Here is an 18,718-nt window from a genome sequence, read left to right as displayed (position 1 = left end):
TTTCTTCATTTCCTCTTTTTTCTTTTCTCTCTCTTCCTAAGTCTTCCTTCCTTTCATAGATGTTTATTGAGCACCTGTTGTGGGTCAGACACCGTATCAAGTGCTGAGGAAACAATCTCTGGCCTCGAGTTCATAGGCTAGGAGCAGGGGCAAACATATAAATTATATTACAATGTGATAAAACTGGAAGAAGACCTGCTTTCAAGGTACATGGAGCTTGTAGAGCAAGTCAGTCCCTACAAAGGGAGTGTTGCTTCCTGAGTCTTAAAAAGCAATTTTGAGATTGCTAGGTATTTAACAAGGGAGAAAATGTCAAACATAGGAAACAGCATATGCAAAGTCAGAGGTGCTGGACCAGCTCATGGCAGATTGGAGAGCTGTGTGTGCAATGGTTTCAAGATCACAAAGTGCATGGAGTGGTGGATGAAACTAGATAGGTAGGCAGAAACCAGGTCATGAATGTCAAGGGGGTAAGTCAAAGAATTTTAATTCTAGGAAGTAGAAGCCATTGAAGATTTGGGGTAATTAAGTAAACAAATCAGTTTTGCATTTTAGAAAGGTCACTCTGGCAAAGTATGAAGAATGGATTAACAGTCAGAGAGACCTGGAAAAACAGCCTCTTCATAGTTCGGACAAGTTGTGTTACCAAAACTAGCATAGAAATGTAGAGCTAAAGAGGCACTTTCTAGTGGTAGAGATACTTTGGAGGTTTTGATTAAACATGAGTTATGCAGGAGAGAGGAAACCTGGATGGACTCGGGTTTCAGGCTGAAAGATCACAGAGCTAGAAAGCAGAGGATGGAGGATGGATTGGGAGAGAATATGAATTTTGTTTTGGATATTTTTAATTTCTAGTGCTGATGGAATCATCCGGAAGGTGTTATCCGTTGTGCTGTTGGGGGTAAAGATAAAGAGGAACCCATGGGAGACATAGGAAAAGGCAAGCAAAGGAGGAGGTGATTCAGGAGAGATTGTTGTTCCAGAGGCCATGGGAGGAAAGAGCTTTAAGAGTAAGTGGGCACCAAGGTCAAGTGCTTTCAGAAATTCACGTGACATTAGCGTTAAAGGATTCCCTTTGTGATCCAGAGAGGGCTGCTGTGGTTGGTTTGCTTTGAGCTGCAAGATAATGGAGCACGTTAATATCCTAAAGGGGAAGGAGCCACTGCAGAGAGAGAGCTTTAGGGTACAGGAGCAAGAAGATAGAGGATGGAACAAAGTTCCTAATGAAAGTGAGAGATCCACCTAAGGAGAGTGGTGGGATCCAGAGCACAGGTAGCGGGATTGAGGAGACGAAGAAGGGAGAGATGGACACAGGAGTTGTGAGGATCAATTCACAAAATTATCAAGAATTTGAGGAATTCACAGGTGATAGTTTCGATCTTTTCTGCAAAATAAGAATCTCATGTCATTTGTGAAGAAGTAAGCAAGAGACCCCCCTTAAGTTGGAGGAGGCAGAAAGGCAACAACCATGAAGAAGGAGAAGTCAAGCCATCCGGGAAGAATTACCCAGTCCTGGCTTCCAGCAGCCCATGGAACCAGGGACTTGAACCAGCCCCAGCCAAAGACTTTCTCCCAATTCTACGCTTCCTGGGTTCTGCTAAGTTTTCACCAGGCCTTTTTTTGTTTTTTGTTTTTTTTTAATACAAAAAAGAGAAGAGACTTTCCGATATTAGGGGAGGGGAACTAGAGCATAACATAAAATAAAGTTAATTTATTTTCAAAGCACAGATAACATTTTCTTTTAAGAGTTAGTTGATTGAAGTGCAATGGAAATATTAAAAAATACTAGTGATTTTTTTTAAGTGGAGGAGACCTAAGTATTTAAGACTCCCCCATCCTTTTTAAAAATTTTTTTGGGGGGCTCCCCTGGTGGCGCAGTGGTTGCGCGCCCGCCTGCCGATGCAGGGGAGCCGGGTTCGCGCCCCGGTCCGGGAGGATCCCGCATGCCGCGGAGCGGCTGGGCCCGTGAGCCATGGCCGCTGAGCCTGCGCGTCCGGAGCCTGTGCTCCGCAACGGGAGAGGCCGCAGCAGGGGGAGGCCCGCGTACCACAAAACAAAACAAACAAACAAAAAAAACAACTTTTTTTTGACCAGTTGTCTCAAATTCATCTGATCTCCTATTACCTCAGTTTTGGAAACTGCCTGCCACTGACACTCCAGGACAACACAGACATCCCTGGTGGCGCAGTGGTTGTGCGTCTGCCTGCCGATGTAGGGGAACCGGGTTCGCGCCCCGGTCTGGGAGGATCCCACGAGCCATGGCCGCTAGGCTTGCGCGTCCGGAGCCTGTGCTCCGCAACGGGAGAGGCCGCAGCAGGGGGAGGCCCGCATACCACAAAACAAAACAAACAAAAAAAAAAACCAACTTTTTTTTGACCAGTTGTCTCAAATTCATCTGATCTCCTATTACCTCAGTTTTGGAAACTGCCTGCCACTGACACTCCAGGACAACACAGACAGGCTGAACACAACTTTTTGACCAAGAGCTGAACAAGATGTAAGAGGTTTCTATGTATCCTGAGAATAATTGGAACCACATTCTTTGGAGTTTCTCTCCTCCTTGGAATCACAACTGCTTATATTGTTGCCTACCAATTTATCCAAACAGATAATTACTCTTTCTCTTTTGGACTACATGGTGCCTTTTTAGCATCAACCTCCTCATCCAAAGCCTGTTTGCCTTTTTGGAGCACCGAAAAATGAAAAAATCTCTAGAAGCCCCCGTTAAGTTGAAACAAAACTGTTGCTCTTTGCATTGCTGTATATCAAGAAGATCCAGACTACTTATGGAATGTTTGCAATCTGTGAAAAGGCTAACCTACCCTGGAATTAAAGTTGTCATGGTCATAGATGGAAACTCAGAAGATGACCTTTATATGATGGACATCTTCAGTGAAGTCATGGGCAGGGACAAATCAGCCACTTATATCTGGAAGAACAACTTCCACATGAATGGTCCTGGTGAGACAGATGAGTCACATAAAGAAAGCTCACAACATTGTCACCCAGTTGGTCTTATCCAACAAGAGTATTTGCATCATGCAAAAATGGGGTGGAAAAAGAGAAGTCATGTACACAGCTCTCAGAGCACTGGGACGAAGTGTGGATTATGTACAGGTTTGTGATTCAGACACCATGCTTGACCCTGCCTCATCAGTGGAGATGGTAAAAGTTTTAGAAGAAGATCCCATGGTTGGAGGTGTCGGGGGAGATGTCCAGATTTTAAACAAGTATGATTCCTGGATCTCCTTCCTCAGCAGTGTGAGATACTGGATGGCTTTTAACATAGAAAGGGCCTGTCAGTCTTATTTTGGATGTGTCCAGTGCATTAGTGGACCTCTGGGAATGTACAGAAACTCCTTACTGCATGAATTTGTGGAAGAGTGGTACAATCAAAAATTTATGGGCAGGGGACTTCCCTGGTGGTCCAGTGAGTAGGAGTCTGTGCTCCCAATGCAGGGGGCCCGGGTTCTGTCTCTCGTTGGGGAACTAGATCCCACGTGTATGCTGCAACTAAGGATCCCGCATGCCGCAACTAAAGACACGGCATGAGCCAAAAATAAATAATAAACAAATAAATATTAAAAAAAAAATTTATGGGCAGCCACTGTAGTTTTGGAGATGACAGGCATCTAACAAACCGAGTGCTGAGCCTGGGCTATGCAACAAAATACACAGCTCGATCCAAATGCCTTACTGAAACACCTAAGGGATATCTCAGATGGTTAAACCAGCAGACCCGTTGGAGCCAGTCCCGCGTCCGAGAGTGGCTGTACAATGCAGTGTGGTTTCATAAACATCACTTGCGGATGACCTATGAAGCAGTCATCACTGGGTTCTTCCCTTTCCTTCTCATTGCCACAGTAATCCGGCTCTTCTACAGGAGTAAAATTTGGAACATGCTCCTTTTCTTGTTAACTGTCCAGTTAGTGGGTCTCATAAAATCATCTTCTGCCAGCTGCCTTAGAGGAAATATCATCATGGTCTTCATGTCCCTCTACTCAATGTTATACATGTCAAGTTTACTTCCCGCCAAGATGTTTGCAGTTGCAACGATAAGCAAAGCTGGGTGGGGCACATCTGGAAGGAAATCCATTGTTAATTTCATAGGACTCATTCCAGTATCAGTTTGGTATACAATCCTCCTGGGTGGTGTGATTTTCACCATTTATAAGGAATCTAAAAAGCCATTCTCAGAATCCAAACAGACAATTTTAATTGTTGGAACATGTCTCTATGCATGCTATTGGGTCATGTTTTTGACACTGTATGTGGTTCTCATCAAAAACTGTGGCAGGCGGAACACGGGACAACAGTATGACATGGTGCTTGATGTATGATCTTACATTTGATGTTTGTAGTTACAGATGCAGACACACACAAAACCTTAGTTCCTCTAGGGACTGTACGGTTGTGGCATCAGATAATGCCACCAAAGGAGACACATCACTGCTGCTGGGACTTGAACAAAGACATTTGTATGGGTTTATTTTAATTCTGCCAAAGTATAATGATACATGAAGAAGAACTCACATTTAATCTGATACTTCTATGAAAATGGGAAGAATTCTTTGTTTATGCACTTTTTCCTTATTGTACATCCGCCTAACAGTGTTTTGTCCTATATACCTCACTAGTCATGCTTTATGTGGGTAACCATGGAAGAAGAGGATTTTGGAAACTCAAGGAAAAGTTCTTTCAACATATACAACCTAACTTATGGACTGTGTTGATAGCTAATTTTTTTTTAAGAAAGGGTTTTCTGTTTAACTCTACCAAATGAAAGGCCGAAGGAAATTTTACAGGCCATTGTCTGTGCTGTATTTTTATATAATTGTACTGTGTTTTAAAATTCTGTATGCCAATTTTAAAACAAATTTTGTATCTTTTATATTTTACTTCTCTGCCTAAATACACCTGTTCTTCCTTTTTTTAAAAAAAATAAAATAGGTTCTGAAAAAATTCATACTTAAAAAATTTCTACCCAAAATGTGAAGCTTGGTTGACTGATGTTGTTCATGATAGAAAGAATAAAATGTTATTCTCTCTCTCTCCCTTTAAAATTGAATAGATTGTTTCTGTGAAAAAGTATTTAAACTTTCAATATTTTAACTTTTTTTCATTTCTTTAGAAAAGGCCAATATACCTGTCACACTTCGGGAGGAGAAATTCAAACTTATGTGTACAAAAAAGAAGTCACTGAAAATCAAGGCCAAAGGGGTAGAAAAGTACAATGTTTCATAAGATTGAAAAAAAAGGGAATGCTGTTCTCAAAAGAAAACACTAGGCATCCAGCAGTGGACAAAATCTGGGTATTAAAGATAGTCTTTGGAGATTCTCACTGTTTTCCCAGGCTAAGTAAAAAGGAAAGTGGGAAAAATTATCTGTACAATTTGGACAAATACAAAGCAGTTCATCATTTTGTTCTGTGACCTGTATTCACTGGATCCTGTCTATATATTGAACATACTTTACCTACCTTTATTTTTCCAGCTTGTCAGTTCACTTTACATGTTAGTATGAGGTTTATACGGTTGAGTGGGATAAATTATAATAAGGCTAAGGCATACAGATTCAAAATTGGCAGAATCAAGCTCCACATGTCCTCTTTAACTTTCTAGGGAAGATTTCTTCTGAATTATACAGATAATTGCTTCATCTCTTCTGTTCCTGGGCTACATAAATGTGTTTACATAGTAGACATGATATCAAGGCTTAGTAGTTATATCAAGAATTGGCACATAAAAAATTGATGGACCAGGTACCCTCAGCCTTGTTAATTTAGCTACTCTGGGGTCTCAGTTATCCAGTTTGACTTTTGACATGACCCATCTTGCCTTATAGCTGGTGCTGTGTAGACCTGTGTTTAAAAACACAATTGAACACATGAAGCGTTGCATAAAAAGTATTGTGATGAAGCATAAATGTGGAGAAGTATTCAACCATGTGTTTCTTGCCTTTCTGCTTCCTCTTTATGCAGACACCTGTATTCCATCCATCCTGCTTAAGAAAAAACTGCACATTCTACCTTCAGAGTACAAAAAGTTACATAACGTTCTACAACTTAGACTCTCACTGATTGGAGAGCTTGTGAGAAACAGACCATGCCATTAAATGAGACGAAAACTTGAGTTTGCCTTTTTGACTGTTTATGTTCTAAGTTAAGCTTTGATAACATTCAAAGTCAAATTCTCTCATTCTCATAAAACATTGAATTAATTGCCTATATTTATTCTAGCAATTATTCAATGTATTTCCAGTATAGGATGTACAGTATAATTGAATTTTTTTGTAAATAAGATATTTTTGATAAGGAAAAAAAAAGAATTAAGCAGGAGAGATAGGATAGAAAGTGAGAGAATATGGATGCTTTGGCCCAACTATTGAGGGGGATGGAAAGGGTTGCAGACCAGGGATATGAACCCTATTCTTGGTTGAATGACAAGGTGGGTGAGAGCTCCAGCTCCTGCCTTGCCCAGAATCCCATCTCTAAGGATGAAGCACTTAGACCCACCTCATTGATGCTCCAACTACGCCCCTACCTTTGACCTGGTTCTTTGTGCTCTAGGCTCATCCCCCTTGGTCAAGGCTCTGGTTTTTTCCCACTTGTAACAAGGACAAACTATAGTGTGGCAGATTTCCCAATTCTGTTGTAATAGAACAGAACTCTTTAAAAGCAAATGTGCTGGAATTGTTGGTTACGTAGGAAAAAAAATGTATCAGTAATTCAGTTCAATGACATCCTATCATTATTCCTTTTTCTTTTTTTCCAGGGGTCTACTATGCAACTGCATACTGGATGCCTACTGAGAAGAGAATACAAGTCAAAAATGTCCTAGACAGGAATGGGGATGCCTACGGCTTTTACAATAACTCTGTGAAAACCACAGGCTGGGGCATCCTGGAGATCAGAGCGGGATACGGTTCTCAGTCCCTGAGCAATGAGATCGTCATGTTTGCAGCCGGCTTTTTGGAGGGTTACCTCACTGCCCCGTAAGTACCCAGTCATGGTGGAGAACTGCCAGGCAACCTCTGTCCCTTTCTTTGCCCAACAGTGGTTTTTTCTTCTTGGCATTGTACACTAGAATTGAAAATTTGCCATGGTCTTTCTCGTATGATCGAAAGATTATCAGAATTACACTTGAACCTATAGTAGTCATACCTGCCTAGAAGGAGCAAAGCCCCCAATTGTGACACATTTTTAAATCTTTCCCTCTCATGAAACTCTTTTAAAAGACTGCTAAGCCATTTCATCTTACTAGTCATTTATTGTTGGGTAGAAAGCAAATGGAGGTGGAGTGGCTCTTTGAGGACCACAAACAGAGAAGATTAATTCAAAATAAAAATAAAATGTAACAGCATTTATTTTCAACCATCTTAGAACCATACTTTCAAGTGGGGGAAGATTTTAAATTGAAATTTTAATGTCTAACATGAATGTTCTTTCCAACTCTATTGTTATTTAATTCTTGTGTTCTTCCCTTGTCTTATGGAAATAACAAAAAATGTACTTATAATAATGCAATCATGACTCATCCTTTTTAGAGAACAGATCTTTGAGGAAAGGAAAGTTGCAACTCATTTAAACAAGCCTCATTCTTCCTTTGATATAAAATGTCTTGAGGACGTGGCTTTCTACTTTTATGCCTGTGACCTAGATTGCTGAGTGCAGTTTAACCAAACCTTATTTTGCACTGTTACCATCTTAGTCATAGTAAATGCAGTGCTGATCTTAATCTGTTTCTGAGTACTGGCAATTATATCAAATGTTGACTGACTAATTACTGGACTCTGGCTGCTCTTTTTTAAAATTTAAACTAAAAATTCCTGGTTTTTTGTTTGTTTGTTTGCGGTACGCAGGCCTCTCACTGTTCTGGCCTCTCCCGTTGCGGAGCGCAGGCTCCGGACGCGCAGGCTCAGCGGCCACGGCTCACGGGCCCAGCCGCTCCGCGGCATGTGGGATCTTCCCGGACCGGGGCACGAACCCGTGTCCCCTGCATCGGCAGGCGGACTCTCAACCACTGCGCCACCAGGGAAGCCCCTGGTTTTGTTTTTATACCAAATTTTTGTTACCTTACCATACAAGTCCCCTTAATAGGGGACTCTCAATTTGGAGATATAGAAAACTTTATAAACTAAATACGATTTAAAAAACATGTTGAAAACTGTATTCAGCATATACAAATCTGAACTTTTTCTTTCCCTACAAATCTTTATTTCGGGATCCACTGGTTTCTGATTGCATGCTTTAAATTGAGTTGCAAGTTTGGAGAAATAATTCAGATTGAAGTTGTGTGAACATAAATATATTCAGTGAAGTCATGCGTAAGATACATATGAGTTATTAAGGGAAGCTATGTAACTTGAGTGGAGCATCTCTAATCTGTGTTAGAGATGCTAACATAGATTGAATGTTGAGAGCCTAAGCTTGTCTTCCTTGGACTTTGGCATCACAACTAGAGAGCTCGGGGAGTTTGACCGAGGAGACTTCTGACAAGAGTGACCCTTCTGTTATTCTTATGTCTCAGGAAAACCTAAGTTTTAACATCTCACTTTGGGAAGTAGCTTTATCATTTCTTCCTTATTCATAATATAAAGTACTGACCTATCCTTGAGTTCCTTTACCCATGACCACAAGCTGTGCGGCTAAATAAATAAATAAATGCTACTATGTAAAAAAAGAAAAAGAAAAATACAACTAAAACCATCTTTAGAAGGGCATTTCCCAGAAGCTCCTTTTCAGAGGCTGTCATTCTGACTGCATTGCTGAAAAGTCCAATAAGTAGGGGAATTTCTGAATCAGCATGCATTCAAAGGCTCTGCTCTGTGCTTCACTCAAAGCTCAGAATCGTGGGATGTGACCCGGCAAGCTTAAAAGAGAGCCCTGGCAATGGGTTGGGGAAAAGGGAAGAGACAGAGGTGGTTACCTGTTTCCTGCCTTCCTCTTCTGATATGGTCTAGGAGGTGAAGGCTTACTACACATTCTGTTGCCCAAGAGTTTAATTTGGAGGAAGGAGAAATGCCAAATGGAGTAAAGAATCAGGGCTCACAGAGACAAGAGCTCTGGCAGGGTGATAGGGCAGAGGGGAGGCTGGAAGAATTCACGTGATGGAGACTCTCAGACCCCAAGGCGCCACCCAGGAAGGACTGCAGCCATACGCACCCCGTGCACTGTCTCAACTGAGCAGAGAGGCATTGGGGATCCCTCCGAGCAAAGGTATCCAGCATTCTCTGAAGCAGAGCAGAAGAGCTTAAAATGTCAACCCTCTGGAAGTTGTGACTGTAGCCGCAAACCAATGGCGGAGAAAGAATACAAGTCATAGGCTAGAGTTTTTTGTTTTCAGCTACACAGGGACAGTTGTATGAGAAGCAATAGCATCTTCATACACAGACATCATTTCATCAATTTAAAACATATACTGCTGGGGACTGTTTTGCAAAGGACAATTCCACGTACCAAGACACAGCCTTGGAGCCAGGGCAGAGAAGGTGAGTTTGCGCCAGAGGCCAAAAGAAAGAACTGCCTTGTTTTCCTCTCATCTTGCAGAGCTGCTCAGGCAGCTGCCAAGAGCAGTGGGAAGTACAGGGCTGCCACGTTTTTCCACATCACCACATTTAAAATGGAGTGGTGTGCCTTATATTCTCCCGCACCTCGGGGCGGGGGGGAGGAGATGTGTGAAAGGACGAACATCGTGGGATGAACGACTGAGATAGGCAGATAAGGACGTTGGTTTGACGGCCTCAGAAAATATAATTTGCTCTTTCCAACCTATGAAACACTCGAGAGACCAAATCAAAACACAAAGAAGTACGCTCCGAACCTCCATCGCTGCCTTCGAAGCACGCAGCAATTTGTTGCTTCTTGGAGCTTTTACAACACTTTTACGACACTGTCCCGGGCCCGCCCTCCGGCCTGTGTTCCGAAGCTCCTGGCCGTGTACCTGCGCGGCTCCTGCAGGGTTATCTCACCGTGTGCAGCGGAGGCAGATCCACCAGGGCCACAGTCTGGGGTAGGCATTCACAATTTTCAGAAGCTTCTCTCGCTGTCTTGCTCTTCTTCACACTCTCTTCTCTCTCTTCTCCCTCTTCAACTGTCCCACCCGCGGCGCCTGAGCAGCCCCTCACTGCGTGATGCGCCACGCAGACGTGCATTCCGGAGGGGCCCCTGAGGCTTGCTGTGATGCTCCTTCAGCCTCCCGCACAGCCCCTTCCTAGCATCTCTTAGAACTGTGATTCCTGAGAGTCAGACGCTGCCTCTTCCGTCTCCACCTATCAAAATCCTGCTCGACCTCCAAGACCCATCTCAGATGCTCTCTTCTTTTTGATTTATGCTTTTTTTTTGAAATTACAATATTTTGTATTGTGTGTCAATATGATACATCATATAGCTGTTAGAAATGACCTTGTTTTTATACATCTGTATTGGAGTATGATTGCTTACGATGTTGTGTTAGTTTCTGCTGTACAACAAAGTGAATCAGTTATATGATGCTCTCTTCTTGATGAAGCTCTTTCTGATTCCATTTCCACTGGATCGGAGCCCCATCTCTCCCCTCCACCACCTCTTAGTGCCTTGAGGACAGGGTCCCCATCTTATTCATCTTTCTATACCCCAGACGCCTGGCACACAACTTCTGCCCCCCAGTGGTTACTTAACTACAGGCTTATGAAGTTTAATCGAATCCTGTTGTTGTTGCAGTTTTATGAGAGATGAATCGGAAGTGTCAGCTACGTACTTCCATGTAATGCATTGTCTAGCAGCCTTGGCCAAATGGAATTTCTGCCTTCATTTTTTTTAACTCTACTGGGTGGCTCCCTAAGAGTTGCAAATTAAGAGTCTCTGATGGCTCACTAATGATGTAAAAGCTGATAAATAGTCATTGATTTTTAATAAAATAAGTCAGGAAACCTTTCTGGAAAGAATGGTGATGGGGATGTGAGGACCTGGTCTGCTCTAGTTTTTAGCAAAGTGGCTGATCTCTTGCGTTGCTGAGGTACATGCAGAAATGACCTCCTCTGGAATTACCTCGCCAGTTTGGGTGCCACAATTCAATGGGACACACCCTCGTTATACTACTTTGTGCCAGGCTCTGGGGCTAGAGAGACAGTGGGGAGTGAGTTCCTGAGTACTCTCTCCACTCGTTTTAAGGTAATGTGTTGACACAACAGTTGCTGAAACTATGATGAAAAGAGGTTTTAGCAAGATTATGGCACAAATAGAGAGACTAGTCAAAGGTGGAACCTTTTTGGGCACTTGTCTTACCATCTAGAGATACTTCAAGAATCTCCTCCGTACCCCCAACTTGCTCCTTCTGATATTAGAAACTGAATATGGCTCCGGGTCAAGGCAAAGATAAGTAAGGCACAGTCTTTGCCAAAGCAAAGATAGGTAAGACACAGTCACACCCTCAAAATTATCAAATGACCCATCAACTGGTAATTATTTGGGACTTAACATGAACCACAAAATAGTGATAATGATGACTAGCACTTATATTTATATATATATACACACACACACACACACATATATATATAATTTAAAATATGCTGGGCATCGTTCAGAACATTTTATATATGTTAAATTATTTAATCCACAGCCACGCTGTGAGGTATATATTATTACTGTCCCCATATTACTGATGAGAAAACTTGGGCACAGAGAAGTAAAGTAAGTAGCAGAAAGTCACAAAGCTAGTAAGCAGCAGCCAGAATTGGAAACCAGCTGTCCAGCTACGGAGTCCGTGCACATGCACACACATACACACACAAATGGATTAACCACAATGGGAAATACTAAAGGAGCCTAATACGGTCTCAGACCCAGGAAGTAGGAAGTTGAAACAACTAGGCAAGAGTAGGAGAGATCACCTGACAAGCACTAAATGATATGGTATTAACAGAATGCAAAAAGGCTCAGGGAAAAGTAGGTGTCCGTATGTCTTTGTGATTGTCACCAAGTGTGTGTGAGAGATGGAAAGATAGGCAAAGTCTTGGCCAACTTAGGAGGAAACTTACTGACTTTACACACCACGGGAGCTGAAATGAAATCTAACACATCCTTGACGTGGAGACTGGTCTTGGCTCTGTTTGATGAGAATTCGGAAGCATGGAGAAGTTGGGAATCCTGCTTATGGTCGTAGAGCCTACAAGGAGTGGATCAAGCTTTGAGTTCAGAATTCAAAGCCTCTGCTCTTATCTGCTGTCCTGTGTTGCTCCAGCACGCAAAAGTATAGGGCCCCAGGCTCAAAGATCAGAGAAGGGCCTCAGCCTTCTCAGGGGACTGTGAGTGGATTATGTCCCTCAGGGCCCCCGGGTGGGGCAGGATCAGGTGAAGCCTCCACTTCTGATCTCATGGTACAGGTTTCTCTTCCCCAGCTCTGAATATCAGAATCAAAAAGTTTCGCCCCCCCCCCCCCCCCCCCAGTAGGAGAGATCACCTGACAAGCACTAAATGATATGGTATTAACAGAATGCAAAAAGGCTCAGGGAAAAGTAGGTGTCCGTATGTCTTTGTGATTGTCACCAAGTGTGTGTGAGAGATGGAAAGATAGGCAAAGTCTTGGCCAACTTAGGAGGAAACTTACTGACTTTACACACCACGGGAGCTGAAATGAAATCTAACACATCCTTGACGTGGAGACTGGTCTTGGCTCTGTTTGATGAGAATTCGGAAGCATGGAGAAGTTGGGAATCCTGCTTATGGTCGTAGAGCCTACAAGGAGTGGATCAAGCTTTGAGTTCAGAATTCAAAGCCTCTGCTCTTATCTGCTGTCCTGTGTTGCTCCAGCACGCAAAAGTATAGGGCCCCAGGCTCAAAGATCAGAGAAGGGCCTCAGCCTTCTCAGGGGACTGTGAGTGGATTATGTCCCTCAGGGCCCCCGGGTGGGGCAGGATCAGGTGAAGCCTCCACTTCTGATCTCATGGTACAGGTTTCTCTTCCCCAGCTCTGAATATCAGAATCAAAAAGTTTAGCCCCCCCCCCAAAAAAAAGAAAGAAAAAATTTTAATAATTCTGGCCTAGTTACCCTCCTTTATCTACATCTGTCTTTACTGTTATATGGACCTCCACCCAAGCAACTACCCCCAAGTCAGGATGAATGTTCCTCTGTTTCAGGGTTTCTCAACCTCAGCACTTTTGACATTTGGGATTGAATTATCCTTTGTTGTGCATTGTAGGAAGTTTAGCAGCATCCCTGGCCTCTGCCCACTAGATGCCAGTTGCACCTTCCCTCCCCCTATTGTGACAACACAATATGTCTCCAGACATTGCCAGATGCCCCCTTGGAGGGAAAAATCACTCCAGTTGAGAAACACAGCCCTTTATTGAAATAGGCTGAAAAATTGAGAGGATCTGGAACTCTGGGTGGAGCTGGGCAGGGTGCAGTGATGGAGACTTTAGGTAAAAAGTGTGAATTTTTGTTTCTTTACCTGAGTGAGCATTGGCAGGTCAATAGCCCACAAATTATTTTTTCCAAAAACAGAGAACTTTACTTCCATTTAAATCATTTTAATTTTAAGAGCCCATTCCTCCTCATGGCAGGAAATGTTACCACAGTCATTTCAATAGGAACAAAATATCATTGAAACTGAGCCAATTCAGAATGTTCCACTCCTCTTCCAAACACTTTTTTCCAGAATGGATTGGTGTTACTGAGGCATCTTGGAGGGAGGGGGGATGTTTAAGCTGTGATTGTCCTGTGTCCTTCTCTGGCACATTTACTGAAGTGGAACAGTCTCATTGAGTCTTTAGCTGGGGTGTTTCCCCACCTGACATCTGATGAGGCTTCCATGGTCTCCCTGGTCTCCAGCTGCAAAATCAATGCCATCGAGGTTGCAGTAGTCACCCCAAAGTATAAGTCCTCTGCCCCCAGGAGGTCCATCAACTCCCAATGTCCTCTTATTCCACCCTAGGCCAGACAAGAAAGCCTTTGGCTGCCCCCTGAAACTCATGGCGGGGTGCAGGGGTGCTGCGTTTGGCTCATGAGCCCAGACAGTCCTGGCAGCCATCTCTACTTCCCCATGCAACCTCAGAGGGAAAACTGAAGGGCTTTTGCTTCCCTAAGCAACTAAATCAAGTCATTCCACTCACCTGGAGTTTCTGCATTCCATTCACCTGAAATATGAGGCCAGAGCAGAGGGTCCCTTCTGTGTCACCCACACACCTGTCTAGCTTTATTGCTGTTCTCTCCCTCAGTTTTAGAGATGATAGAAAAGGGACCAACTTGATAGAAGAATAGGCGTGGCAGCATAAAAGATATATAAACAAAAGTTAAATATGATCATTCAATTTTTAAAAAATATTTACAGATAATTTGAAGGAAAAGCACTCATGAAGTTTGTTGAATTCAAGGACCATAAAATAAAAGATTTCAAAGGATTTTAATGTTCTTTGCCTCACTGGCAATAAAACTCTATTCTCATCAATTTCAGTTCTGGAAACTATTAGATAAAGATATCTAAAGTTCCACAGTGCTGGGGGCCAAATTCCCATTTTTGGAAGCTGAGTCACCTCCTGCTTACAGTGCTGACCTCTAGGTCGATAAAAAGCATCAGATAAAAACTGGAACTCAGACTTTAGGTAAACTTCCAGTCCAGAGGGTGCAAGGGGCTCACAATTTGACCCACTTTGCTCCAAACTTAGAGCAAATAGTAGATAAAATGTATAGAAAGAGAGCATCATGGTAATATAGCTGCCCCCCCCCCCTGCCCCAAACAAGATTAAAGATCTCTTGAACCAGAAATGAGGCAGAAAAATGACGGGGTATGGATCTGCTGGGCCCTTAGCATGAAGCAGGCAGAGACAGCCACCCCTGCTGGTGGGTGAAGGCCTCGGTGATCTGAGGGAGCTGAATCAAGGCTGGGAAGCAGAAGTAACCTTGCTGCTTTGGACTGTTTGGAAAATAGGAGGCCACAGAATAACTTCTGCTGATGTGCAGTCTGGTATAGAGATTTATAAGCATCCGTGAGCTTGATGGGAGGCAGGGTGAGCAAAAGAACCAAATCATCCATATGTGCTGGTTCCAGTGCACATATACGTGCAGCACTCCATGGGAAAGAAGTCCCCCAAAGCCGCTATAAGACCTGGTTCTCAGGGAGTCCGATGGAAGTGCCTAGAAGAAAATGAGAGGCAAGAAACAGGGAGGGAGAAAGGAAGGGGGTGGGGGGGGAAGAATTTATGAATGTAAACAAACACATAACTTAAAATGCCTGAATACCAAGTTCTAAAAAGCACAAAGAAATTGAATGCTAAGAAAAAGTCAGCAAAATCAACAATAAAGTCATTAATACACTCCAGATTAATTTTGTAGATGAGTTTAACAAAGACTTTAAATATGCTTAAGGTACTCGAATTTTTTTTTATTTTATTTTATTTATTTTTTTTTTTTTGCGGTACGCGGGCCTCTCACTGTTGTGGTCTCTCCCGTTGCGGAGCACAGGCTCCGGTCGTGCAGGCTCAGCGGCCATGGCTCCCGGGCCCAGCCGCTCCGCGGCACGTGGGATCTTCCCGGACCGGGGCACAAACCCGCGTCCCCTGCATCGGCAGGCGGACTCTCAACCACTGCGCCACCAGGGAAGCCCCTCTAATTTTTAAATGAAGGAAAACTTGGAAATTCCCTGGTGGTCCAGTGGTTAGGACTCTGCGCTTTCACTGCCGAGGGCGCAGGTTCAGTCCCTGGTTGGGGAACTAAGATCACTCAAGCTGCAGGTCACAACAACGACAACAAAATATATGTATACACACACACACATATATATGAAGGAAAACTTGAAAAATTTATGGAACAAAAAGGAAGAAATAAGAAGACAGGTAGATATTTGAAAAGAACCTGCTTGAAATATCATAAATGAAAATTATGGAAATTAATTTTTTAAAATATCAATAAGTGGGCAAACCCTGGACTAGACAAACTCAGAGAAATAATTTCTGAATCAGACATTGGTATTGAGGGATTTATACAGTACACTGCCCAAAGAGAGAAAGGGGTAAAATAATGAGAGCTGTTATTAAATAGAGAAGTTTGATTGAGAAACTCCAACATATGTCTATTAGGAGTCCCAGGAAAAGAAACTGGAGGGAATTGCAGATAAGCAATAGCTGACAGGGTAATAGTTGAGAATTGATCAAAATTGAGAAAGACACCAGTCCTTATTTGGAAGACACAGCCTATTAAATTGCTACAACACAGAGGATGAAACTACAGAAAGTTGAGGATAAAGGGAATAATTTTAAAAGCTATCAGAAAGAAAAACATTGATTACAGAGGAATCTCAGCTTGACTGACAGCATACCTCTCATTAGCAACAATAGACCCAGAAGATATGAGGATGATATTTTTTAAGTACTGAGGAAGAATAACTAACTAGAGTTTTAAAACCGTTTAAATTATCCAAGAGCAAGGGCAAAATAAGGATATTTTTAGATATATAAGTTAAAATATTTTACCATGCACAGACTTCTATTAAACTATTATAGGACATACATTAACAAAAATAGCAAGAGGGAAGGAACATTTGGGATATAAGGAACAATAGTTAACACAAAAAACAAACAAGTTAATAAAACTTGATTGTAAAAGTTAAACAATAAAAATTATTTTAATTTTTTTAATTGAAAAGGTAAAACTAAATCTTCGAACAATAACATGATGGGTGATGTCAATGGGTAGGTAAAGCTTGCTAAAATATGTATGTTTGGAGGAGGAGAGAAACAGAAAATTCATTTAGATTTTATATAAGAATTTCCTGGCAGTCCGGTGGGTAGGACTCCATGCTTCCATTGCAGGGGGCACGGATTGATCCCTGGTCGGGGAATTAAGATCCTGCATGCCGCGTGGTACTTCCCCCCCAAAAAAAGTCATTTATATTTTATAATAAAATGCATAATAATGAATGTTTTCACAATTTTTAATGATGATCACTAATGGAATAGAAATGCAGCTGACCCTTGAACAATGCTGGGGTTAGAGATGCTGAGTCCTCACCCCCAACCCTGCACAGTCAAAAATCCTCTTGTAGACTTACGGTCGGCCCTCCATATCCAAAGAGTATGTATTTGCTGAAAAAAATCCATGTATAAGTGGACCCTTGCTGTACAAACTCATGTTGTTCAAGAGTCAATTGTACATTTTATATAAAGCTTCTAAATTAGCAGAAGTAAAAAGAAGGATAATGAAAATGTTATTTAAACAGGGAAAGCATAAAAGAGGGACCAAAAAGAGGGATGGTAAATGAAAAACAGAAGGGACTGCAGAAATAAATCCAAGTATATTAAAATCACAACAGATGTAAATGGATTATTTTCATCAATTCAAAAACGTTTAAGTGAGGAGATGTTGTTCAAGCATACAGACTTGCAACTAGTAGATAAGTCCTGGCGAGCCAACGCACAGCATAGTGATTAGAGTCAACAATACTGTATTATAAACTTCAGAGTTTCTAAGAGATTAGATCTTAATTCTTCTCACCACCAAAAAGAAATTACAACTACATGACATGGTAGAGGTGTTAGCTGATGCTATGGTGATAATCACATTGCAATATATAAATGTATCAAATCATTATACAATGTTGTATGTCAGTTATAGCTCACCACAAATGTTTACTGTATAGCATATGAGGGACATTTAACTTTTTAAATAAGTTTTAAAGAATCTCAAATGGCCAGTCATGCTGAGGGGAATGGAAATTGAAACAAAGAATCATTTCAGATACAACAGACTGTTGAAAATTTGAAAGTCTGACTGTGCCGAATGTTGGCGAGGCTCAGGAGCAAGGAGAGATCTAACGTGTAGTTGGGGAGAACGTAATTTGGTCCAATCACTGTGGAGAACAATTTGGCAGTATCTAGTAACTACAGGTGTATAGAATATTCACCCCAGCAATTCTACTTGTATATGTATGTGTGTATATACACATACATACTAGAAAAACAGATGTGTAAAAAGAGACATTTACAACGTTTGAAGTTGCATTGTAATAGCGAAAAATTAAAAACCAGTTAAATGTCTATCATAGGACTGCATAAATGAATTTTTATATAGTCATAACATGGAATACCATCAACATGAAAAGAATAAGTTTACGCTGCAGATGATAACAGATAATTCTTTTAAAATATCATGTGGAGAAAAAGAAACAGGTTAGGGTGGTAGATAGTATGATCTTATTTATATTTGTTCTGAAACATGATTAATAATAATATACATTATTTATGATTAAATATATATATAGAGAGAGAGATGGTATAAAAATGTGCATGAGAACAGTAAATCACTCATTCAAGACTGCAGTTGCCTCTGGGGAGAAGGGAGGACAATTAGTGTCAGAGGTTGAGCTCTATCTTATGTTTTATATCTTTTTTAAAAAATATGAAGCAAATATGACAAAATATAATGATTTTATATAGTTGGGTAGTGGATACTTGGGTGTTTGTTATAGTCTATGCTTTCCTATATGTTGGGAATATTTCCCAATTTTATTTTTTTATTTTTTTAAAATTTATTTATTTATTTATTTATTTTTGGCTGCACTGGGTCTTCGTCGCCGTGCGCGGGCTTTCTCTAGTTGCGGCGAGCGCGGGCTACTCTTTGCCGAGGTGCGCGGGCTTCTCATTGCGGTGGCTTCTCTTATTGCAGAGCCCCGGCTCTAGAGCGCAGGCTCAGTAGTTGTGGCGCACGGGCTTAGTTGCTCCGCGGCATGTGGGATCTTCCCGGAC

General features: G+C 41.8%; 2 protein-coding genes and 1 pseudogene across 2 annotated transcripts in view; all 3 read left to right on the top strand.

The window, feature by feature from the left end:
- The window catches only part of PLBD1 (phospholipase B domain containing 1), a 72,199-nt gene that overhangs the window by 9,027 nt on the left and 44,454 nt on the right, over positions 1–18,718 (top strand). Inside the window, exon 2 of the mRNA XM_024128965.3 lies at positions 6,774–6,993. Coding sequence (XP_023984733.1) covers positions 6,774–6,993 — 220 coding nt within the window. The remainder of the gene's footprint in view (positions 1–6,773; positions 6,994–18,718) is intronic.
- On the top strand, positions 412–3,451 carry LOC102982594 (hyaluronan synthase 2-like; annotated as a pseudogene).
- LOC129391346 (hyaluronan synthase 2-like) lies at positions 3,453–4,612 on the top strand. Its single transcript, XM_055085483.1, has one exon. It carries the CDS (start codon positions 3,597–3,599, stop codon positions 4,338–4,340), a length of 744 nt encoding a protein of 247 aa, XP_054941458.1. The 5' UTR covers positions 3,453–3,596; the 3' UTR covers positions 4,341–4,612.

Source organism: Physeter macrocephalus, chromosome 6, assembly GCF_002837175.3.
Source record: "Physeter macrocephalus isolate SW-GA chromosome 6, ASM283717v5, whole genome shotgun sequence".
In the NCBI taxonomy this organism is placed as follows: domain Eukaryota; kingdom Metazoa; phylum Chordata; class Mammalia; order Artiodactyla; family Physeteridae; genus Physeter; species Physeter macrocephalus.
The sequence above is the reverse complement of the archived record's forward strand: the minus strand, read 5'-3'. Positions and strand labels throughout refer to the sequence as shown.